General features: G+C 55.2%; 2 protein-coding genes across 11 annotated transcripts in view; one reads left to right on the plus strand and one right to left on the minus strand.

Moving 5' to 3' along the window:
* Window positions 1–1,395, plus strand: part of Med15 (mediator complex subunit 15) — a 63,386-nt gene extending 61,991 nt beyond the window's left edge. For 9 of the 10 annotated variants that reach the window (XM_052158705.1, XM_052158707.1, XM_052158708.1 and 6 more), the window contains one exon: window positions 263–1,395. In XM_052158705.1, coding sequence (XP_052014665.1) covers window positions 263–399 — 137 coding nt within the window. In that variant the 3' untranslated portion in view covers window positions 400–1,395. The remainder of the gene's footprint in view (window positions 1–262) is intronic. The other variant, XM_052158715.1, reaches the window with a different exon arrangement.
* A 486-nt stretch (window positions 1,396–1,881) lies between these two features.
* Window positions 1,882–6,261, minus strand: LOC127666024 (coiled-coil domain-containing protein 74A-like). Its single transcript, XM_052158720.1, has 8 exons — window positions 5,937–6,261; window positions 5,075–5,119; window positions 4,585–4,644; window positions 3,737–3,902; window positions 2,718–2,901; window positions 2,557–2,636; window positions 2,425–2,481; window positions 1,882–2,258 (listed from the first exon to the last, which is right to left on the minus strand). The coding sequence occupies exons 1-8, from the start codon at window positions 6,193–6,195 to the stop codon at window positions 2,015–2,017; spliced, it is 1,095 nt and encodes a 364-aa protein (XP_052014680.1). The 5' UTR covers window positions 6,196–6,261; the 3' UTR covers window positions 1,882–2,014.
* Window positions 6,262–8,866: the final 2,605 nt, after the last annotated feature.

Below are 8,866 nucleotides of genomic sequence, written 5' to 3' on the forward strand. Positions count from 1 at the left end.
GTTCATGCACGTCTGTCTGTGTGTGAGAGTCTCTTGGGTGGGAACAGGACCTGGGTTCTGTTGGCACATAGCAGGGACTGTGTGGGGCCCTAGACCCCATCGAAATCCCAGCTCTTAACTGAAAGTTTGACCGGAAGATCCCAGCACTGTGGGTGCAGAGTCTAAGCAATGGTGGGCCTTTCCACAAGCGCTCCAAGAGCCAGCCCCGGCCAGCGCTGCCGCCTTGCCAGGCCCAGCACTCACAGCTACTGCTGTGTTGCAGATGCCAACCCCTTTCTGCAGTCAGTGCATCGGTGCATGACCTCCAGGCTGCTGCAGCTCCCTGACAAGCACTCAGTCACAGCCCTGCTCAACACCTGGGCCCAGAGCATCCACCAGGCCTGCCTCTCAGCTGCCTAGCAAACCGGGACCTCAGGCTGCCGGCAGCCTTCTCAAGATCTCACGCCGCCCACCGACTTTACTAAGTGTTGGCTTAGAGGCCTGGGTTAAGTTCACTTTCCTGCTTTTACCTTCTGTCTTGGGGACCTGCCAGCCCTTTCCCCATTCTTGTGCAGTGCTGACCCGCCAGCTGTGGACCTGCCAGCTGTTTTCCCATTCTTGTGCAGTACTGACCGGTCAGCTGTGGAGCTGGCTGCATGAGGGCCTGGGGCTTCCCCAGATGGTTTTCCATTGCTTTGTTTTGTTTTGTTTGTTTTTGTTTTTGTTTTGGGTTTTTTTTGTTTTTGTTTTTAGTTTTAACATGAGGTCAGGCCCCACACTTCCTACAGCCTTTCTGGGCTTCCATGTGCCCTCAGCAGCATGAGAACTCAGGGTCCCATCAGAGCATCTGTGTTACATACATTGTACTCATCTCTGGAGAATGTGGAAGACATAGGAAACCCTCACAGTACATACAGTTCTCCAGTAACACTGGGATTTAGGCTGTGCCTCCCGAGGCATGTGGACACATCACAGGAATACTTCTGAATCCAGGGCACAGACTTCAGTTTGGAAGAAAGGCCAATAAAGCATCAGCAGGTTCTCTGCCACCAACAGAACCTCCAGTTTATGGGCCTCCTTACAGTCATGTGGGGAGGACAGCCAGCTAGGGCAGGGGGCTAGAATGTCCCTGACACTCCCACATCAATCTTGGGTGAAGGGCTATCAGTGCTGTGAGACTCAGGCAGCTAGCCAGGCACTGTCATTGGGACCCAGCAGCCTCAACACCATCTTATTCTCCGCACCACCGCCAAGAGTGTGCCTCCCTTCAGAATGCTGCCAGACGGCCCCTGCCACACTGGGCAGCAGTGGGTGGCACTCTGGTGAAAATAAATCCCCCTTTTTATATGTGCACTACTCTGTCATATGATTCTTATAATAAATTTACTATTCCTGTGTTGTCAGGAGTTCATTGCATCTGCCTGTTTTCCAGTCCGAGCCCACTGTCCATCTTGGCAAACCTTGGACGTCTTCTGCTTTCTGACATCATGAGGCCTGCCCAGGCCCTGGTCTGCTTCTACTGAGGGAGTGGGCAATGGTATTGAGGTCTGTGCTGTGGGGAGGCGTGTGCACAGACTGACCACTTCCACCAGTGCACAGCTGTGGGGGACAGGTCTCTTCCAGTTGTCATCCTGCAAGGCCTCAAGCACCTCAGTCCAGCATGACTCCTGTCAGTAGCATTGGGTGTCCAGGCAACACTGTCTTATTCCCAGTGCCTAAGAGAGGCAGCTCTCAGTCCAGCCAGATAACAAAGCCAGCTGGCCCTAGAATGCCGTTCAGGATAGCTGGTGTATAGCACCCCTAGGATCCACCAGTTTTGGCTGCCTAGATAGGGCACTTCCAGAGCAGCAGAGGCACTTGGCTTAGGAGACAGCTGATATCCGTGAAGAAGGAAGCTTAGGATTTGGAGAAACAATTTTTATTTTCAGTCTACAGGTAGAAGGACAGTAACATTTTATTATGTGCCTTTGCATAAATGCAGGAATAGTAAAATAGAGAAAATAGACAGTCTCCTCATTTCTGAGAGCAAGTGCTTTTATCTGTCGTGGGTTCTATCTGTTTTGGAATTGCGTGTGGCTGCGAAATAGGGTTGGTGTGACCCGCTATCGAGAGAGGACGGCCGGGCTCCAGGGCGCCGGCTCAGCAGCACGGAGCGGTGCAGGCGGCGGCTCTGCACCACTTGCAGCCTTCTCTGCCGCTCAGCAAAGTTGTTCTTCAGGCTCTGTTTCAGGGCAGGCAGGATGCCGCGCTCTGCAGCAGGCATTGGGCTCAGAATTAGGCTAGGGTGGAGAACAAGACAGTGTCTGCCAGCTGCCTCAAGGGTGCCCTGCACCAGTGGCTGGGCTGGGAGCAGGGCCTGCCTGGCTTTTCCTCTGGACACCCTCTCCTCCTGCCCCTTGCAGCACCAAGCTGTGGGGACACCCGCTCCCTGTGCCTGGGACTCACCACTTCTTACTAAGGCTCTTGGCGGTGACCTTGGGAAACTGCATGGAGTCCTGGTCCCTGAGAAAGGAAGTTAGTTGTGAGGCCCACACCCCCTCTAGGCTAGGGCAGGGCGCTGGGAACAAGGCCACTCACTTTGGAGAGCCCAGCCCAGCCTCCTCAGCTGCAGCTTTGGGCCTTTGGTTCCCTTCCAGGAGTGACTTGAGATGCTGTAGCTGAAAGGCAGGGAGAGGCATGGTGGGTACGATGTCCTGTGCCATTGGCATTTGGGGTCATGTGCCTGCCCAGGGCCTCACCTCCTGGGCCTGCAGGAGGTTGGCGTTCCACAGCTGACGGATGACCACCTCACACTGCTGCACTGTGGTAGGCTTGCGCAGGTGCGGGGGCAGGCTCATTAAGGGGGCCATCCCTGTCCCTTGCCGGCCATGGCTGCCCCCCACCAACGTGGCCCCTGAATTAGAGGCCTCTGCATCCTCGTCTCTGAAACATTACAGGGGCCCAGAGGCGACCTGTGGGAGTGGTCTGGCCGCCCACCCACCCACCTCCCCCTGGGGCAGCACCCATGCCTGCCAGTGTGGAAGAGGCCTGTTTCCACTGCCCACTGCCCGGGGGCTCTGGCCCCAGCTGTGACCTGGGTCTGGCTCTTCACCCCCTATGTTGAGGAAGCAACCAGCTGGCTGCCAGGCAAGCCCTCCAGCGTGTTCCTTGCCCAGAGTGGCTCCTGGGATTGTGGCTGCAGAGTGAGCCTGCCCTGGTCGGACCACTGAGGAACCGAGTCCCAGTGTTGGCCCTGCTCTGCCTCTCACCCAGGCGCCCCGAGGACAGCTTGAGCAGACACAGGCCGCCCAGGAATCTAGCTCTGTTCTTGGTTTCGGTTCTGGTTTTTAAAGACTGGTGTGGTGGCACACATTTGGGGGAAGAGGCAGGTGGCTTGCTGGGGCTAAAAGCCTAGAGTAAGCTCCAGGCCGGCCAGGACTGCATCCTAAGAACCTGGTCGCCGGCCAGCCCTCCAAGCCAACATAAAAGGCCAGGTCAACTTTGTCTCTTGTCTCTTCTCTAAGAAAACAGTAATTTAGGGGTTTTCACTGGTCCCCTTTAGGTGAGGTTAGCCAGGGGTCTCTGCAGGACCCCCAGGAGAGCGAGCAAAGTAGCCCCCAGCATATGGACAGCAGCCCGGCAGCTCCCTGCTCCCTGAACCGCATCTCCATCAGAATGGAGTCAGGTCCATCAGGATGTCCCAGGGTGGAAACCTGTTAAGGGTAAGCTTGGGGCCCTTGGGGTGCAGGCCTGGTCCTCAGGTGCAAGCAGGCCTTACTTGGCCTGTCCCTGAGCCCCAGGGACTTTGTCCAGCTTGCTGCTGTGGGACAGGGCAGCACTGCTGAGTGACTGCTCTTCCAGGTCTGTCTTTTGGAGGGCGTCAGACTTCAGCTCTTGTTTCTTGAAGGAGCTGGGCTGGGGCCTGGTCTTGCCTTGAGAGTTGGCTGCAGGGCACACCAACAGGGCTATCACTAAAGGAATGGGCGCCTCGGGCCCATGCTCTAGGATCAACCAATAGGATGTGCCCCAGAAGCCCTGACCCTGCATCAGTTCCCTCTGCTGTACTGAACGCTCTCGGGAGGGAGGGCTGCCGAGAAGCATGGAGAGTGAAGCCTGTGGTGGGACCTGCTGCTTGCGCCAGAAAAGCCACAGTGGGGGCTGCTGCTTTCCATCTGGGGTAGAACAGACTGTAGGGGCCTGGCGTCTGGCCTGCTGGGGGCTGGGGCTGCTGCTAGTGAAGTTGTGTAGCCTCCCATAGGAGGTGAGTGGGAGAAGAGGCTCTGTTTTGTCCCTGAGATGTCGTGGGTAGGGTATGGGGCCCTTGGTGGAGCACATACTCTCCTCCTCCCGGGGAAGATAGGGAGAGCACTTGGCAGGGCCTCGAGTTCCTCTGTCAATGGCTCGGCCGCTCACTCTACCCTACCTGGGTGGGCCTGCTACATCATCTGGCTACACTGACAGCCAGGCCTGGTCTTGCTTGTAGAGCGTCCCCTCAAGGACTCCTGGCCCAGTCTCCTCCTTGGTTGTTTCTGTGCATAGGATATCAGGGCCACCCCCTTTGCAAAAGAGGGTTTTCAACTCTAGGCAACACCTCCCGCTGACTGCCCAGCCTGGGCCCTGGCTCACCGGATGTCGTGGAATTGGAGGCGGACTTGCCAGAGTGAAGGCTCCACGTGGAGACGCTGCCTGTGGGGAAGAAGCAGGGCTCAGCCTGGGAACCCGCTTCTGCCACTACCTGGCCCTCTGAGCCCAAGCAGAGCTGTGTTCCACACGGAGTGTGCTAAGAGACACCTCACTCGAGTGTAAGGAAGCAGTGGCACAGGGGCGGGGACCAGAAGCAGGCACCACAGCAACCGTCCACCGCCCAGGGGTGGGCTGCCCAGGACGCTCCTGTTTCAGGAGTCCTGTTCAGCAGAGGGAGGGCATGCAGCCTCCTCACTGGTCCTCCTGCACAGACTTCACGCCTCTGGTGTTGATAGCAAGCAAGCAAGCAAGCTGTGGCTGGGGAAGGTGCCACCTGTCCGAGTGCCCAGAACTGGCCCCTTCTGGGTTAGCATGCAGGGCTCTGTGCTGCCAGATAGGCATGGTGATAACCCTGCAAGCGCCCGAGTCTTACCTTTTTTCTGGGGCTTCTCGTTCATGATTAGCTTGTAGTGGAGGTCTGAAAACAAGCAAAGAATCCTTACCACACTTAAAATCTACAGCCACTCAGAGCACAGATGTGGCCTCCTCTCCTATGGGTCCCACCAGCTTTTTCCACCAAGCCTTTACTTCAGGCATCTCAGACCATAAATGCCTCTAGCTGATCCCTGTCACCCCCAACACTGCCTGGTCCCCATCCACTAGGCCAGGCAGGGGCAGGGCTGCAGGGCTGCAGAAGTGAGACAGGACGGCTAGCCTTCCAGGAGCCCCTGGCAATGGTAAGTGGGGTGTGACATGGGGCTGGTCAGTCAGACATGGGGTGAGCCTCAAGCAAACAGATGCCCAGTGAGAGAATCATTGGCTATCCTGGTAAAGATAGCACTAGACAGGGGGAGAAACTGAGGCATAGGCATGGAGTGGGAGGAAGCAGAGGAACCCTAGCTGAGATGTAGACAGTGAAGAGCAGTTATGTCACCAGGTGGCCAGGAGTTCTGAGTAGGCCACTCCTCGGGCGTAGGGGGCAGAAAGGGTGTGCCCTGGCTTCAAGGGGTGTGGAGCGGCATCCTGGCAATCCCTGCCTAAAATCTGTGCTTAGTTGGTGACCATTTACTGGAATCTGCTGTGCTGTTTAACTTCGGCACCAGTTTTAAGTAACGAGCTGGACTACACCCAACCCTGCACAGAGTGCACAGGAGGGTCAGCGTTCATCTGGGCTGGTGGGCACAGGACTGAGCCTGTCGGCAGGCCCTAGTGAAGAGAAGCCTCCCGGAAACTGTTCAGAGTTGATGGCCATGACCTTCAAGTTGTAAATGCTGGGCCAGCACCCAGAAGCTCACCTTTGTTCTCCCGCTTCAGGTGCTCGATCTCCTCGTGGAGTTTGACTAGCGTATCCGAGTGCTGCTGCTGTAGGAACTGCAGGCTCTTTTCCAGGTCCAGGATCCGCTTCTGTGCTTCGCTGAGCCCAAGCGGAGGCGGCTGCGTCCCCGCGTGCTGCAGGCCGGCGGGAGGGCGCGGGCGTAGGCGGGCCGCACCCCGGGAGCCTGGGGCCGCGGAGCTGAGGGGCCGCGCCCCGGCCGCCAGCCCGGCCCCGCTCATGAAGGCGTCGCAGCCGCTCTGTACTGGCTGCTGGAGCCTGGCACCCGGTCGCCGTGGGAACGGGCGCGCCGGAGACTGCGGGGTGGGCGGGGCGAGCCGCGGGGCGGGGCCTGTGGCCGCGTTCGGCACAAACCAAGACGCCTGCCTCTCGAACAGGTCGGAACCGTAGTTATTACAGTGCTCTGTGGTGTGGTACGTTCGCGTGTGGAAACCAGCTCTCAACGCCGGGCCTCCCTCCCTACACTCATGGCTTTTGAGAAGAGGTCTGTCTCGCCTGTGGCTAGCTGAGCCGGCCCATGAGCCCCCGATCTTCCCGTTTCCCCGGCTTCCAGCGCTAAGATCCCGGGTGTGCGCGCGCCTTCCCTCCGCACTGCTCACGTGTGTGCTAGGGACCCGAATTTAGGTCCTCCTGCTTGGGCAGAAACCACTATACCTTCTAAGCCATCACCCTAGCCCCGCTTGTACTTTTAAACCAGGGTCTCACTCTTTAGCGCAAGCTAGCTTGGAATTCATTGTGTAAAACCAGGATCATACATGTATGCCAAAGTGGAACTTACTCTTTCATTTTAATAGTTAACATTTTTGGATACATAGTAATAGTTTCAAAAATCTAACACTCACCGAATCTTTATGTGTAGAGCTGTCAGCACGCGCGCGCGCGCGCGCGCGCGCGCGCGCGCACACACACACACACACACACCTGGCCGTCCACTCAGAACTTGGGAGACAGAGGCAGTAGATCTTTGAGAGTTCAGAGGCCAGCCTGATCTACATAGTGAGTTCCAGAACAGTCAGCTACATAGTGAGAACACATCTTCAAGAACACAAAAGCCCAGGAGGGGTCTTCAAAGGAAGTGCTTGCTTTGCATAGAGATCCCAGGCCACAGGCTCTAAAACAACGTCCTGGCCTGCTGGGCTTTCATTTTTTCATTTATGTGTACCTGCATGAGTGTACACTGCAGGTGTGAATGTGTGCGCACTGAGTCCCAGAGCTGGAGCTACAGGCAGCTGGGAGCAGCTGGGAACCAAACTCAGGCTCTGGAAGAGCAGGACGCTCTTAACTGCTGGCTCATCTCTTATCCACTTGAAAACTGGGCCATTTACTTAATTTATGACATGACAGATTATTCATTCATTCGTTCATTTGAAACATTGTTTGCTTGTTTAGCTACATAGGCCAGGCTGGCTTCAAGAGAGCTGCCTCTGCTTCCTTTCTGAATCCTGAGATTAATGCCTGGTTTGGAAACGTAACTTTTTTTTCTCTGTGTAGCCCTGGCTGTCCTGGAACTCACTCTGTAGACCAGGCTGGCCTCGAACTCAGAAAGCCACCTGCCTCTGCCTCCCAAGTGTAATTTTTTAAAAAAGATTTATTATATTCAAGTACACTGTAGCTGTCTTCAGACACCCCAGAAGAGGGCATCAGATCTCGTTGTGAATGGTTGTGAGCCACCATGTGGTTGCTGGGATTTGCACTCAGGGCCTTTGGAAGAGCAGTCAGTGTTCTTGACTCTCTCCAGCCCGGAAAACTAAGTTTCTAGAAGTCACCTCCCAATGAGTCAGTGTTTGGAACTTGCCTACCATGTCCATGCCCAAGGTTCATCCTCTGCATAGCAAAAGGCCTGATCCACAGAGTTCCAGGCCGGCCAGAGCTACATAGTGAATTCTTGTCTTCAAAACAAACGAACAAATAACAAAAAGATAATTTCAAACTGACCCTTGAAACTCATACCTATAATCCTAGCCTAGGATGCAAAGTTCTGTCATAGGCTACAGTGAGATCTTATCCTAAATATAAACCAAAGCAGGGAGATGGCTTAGCTATTTTGGTTTTTGTTGCTGTGATAAACACCATGACCAAAAGAAAAGCCAAATGAGCATCCGAGGGCTTATTTAGCTTCCAGGTTATAGTCTATCATGGAGCCGCCAAGGAGCTCAAGGCAGGAGCCTGCAGCAGGAACTAAACACTGCTTGAGGCTTCCTCCCCAGCTCACCTTCCCAGCCTCCTTTCTTATGCAGACCAGACTCACCTGCCAAGGGTCCACCTAAAGCTGGCCACATCAGTCAGGAAAAGATCCCATGCCCAGGTGAATCAGGTTGACAACTGAAAGCTAAATGACAGCAGGTGACACTTGCTTTGAAACCTAACCTAGCCCCCATGACAGGAGTCGACTCCTTCAACCCTGACCTATGTACGCACACAGCTCGCACTCATGCACTGCATTCCCCACCCCCCAAAAGTCAATATAAAAAGATTAAACTCCAGGGGGACTTGGAGGGGTAGATGTGACAAAAGATATTGATAGGGTTATTGATAAGGGCTAGTCGTTCAGCTCTGACCAGGGGAATTGGGAACTGGGACACTCAAATGGCAACTTACCCTCCCACCATAAGGGGGAGGTACTCCTGGGAAGATGCTGGCCTGGAGCTGGCTATAGATCAGCTGCTCCATCTGCCCCTGACTTAAGATTCTGGAGGCTGAAGAGATGGCTCAGCAGTTGGTTAGGAGCACTGTAGCTGCCTGGGGTTTGGTCTCCAGCACCCACTGACTCCCTCTTCTGGCCTCCCTCAGCAATGCACGCATGTCATGAACAGACAAGCAATATTCATTCACACAAAATAAAAATGACGTTGTTTAACAAAAAGAATGTTTCTGGAAGCCGATGTGGTATTT

This window comes from Apodemus sylvaticus, chromosome 15 (genome assembly GCF_947179515.1).
Source record: "Apodemus sylvaticus chromosome 15, mApoSyl1.1, whole genome shotgun sequence".
Lineage (NCBI taxonomy): Eukaryota > Metazoa > Chordata > Mammalia > Rodentia > Muridae > Apodemus > Apodemus sylvaticus.

What these genes read in the sequence shown, in the direction of transcription:
- LOC127666024 (XM_052158720.1), bottom strand. Translation starts at nt 6,195, where the DNA reads ATGAGCGGGGCCGGGCTGGCGGCCGGGGCGCGGCCCCTCAGCTCCGCG. An exon ending in CGAGAAGCCCCAGAAAAAAG is followed by an intron (nt 4,645 to 5,074) that starts GTAAGACTCGGG and finishes TCTTCCCCACAG; the next exon opens with GCAGCGTCTCCACGTGGAGC. An exon ending in GCTGGGCTGGGCTCTCCAAA is followed by an intron (nt 2,482 to 2,556) that starts GTGAGTGGCCTT and finishes TTCCTTTCTCAG; the next exon opens with GGACCAGGACTCCATGCAGT.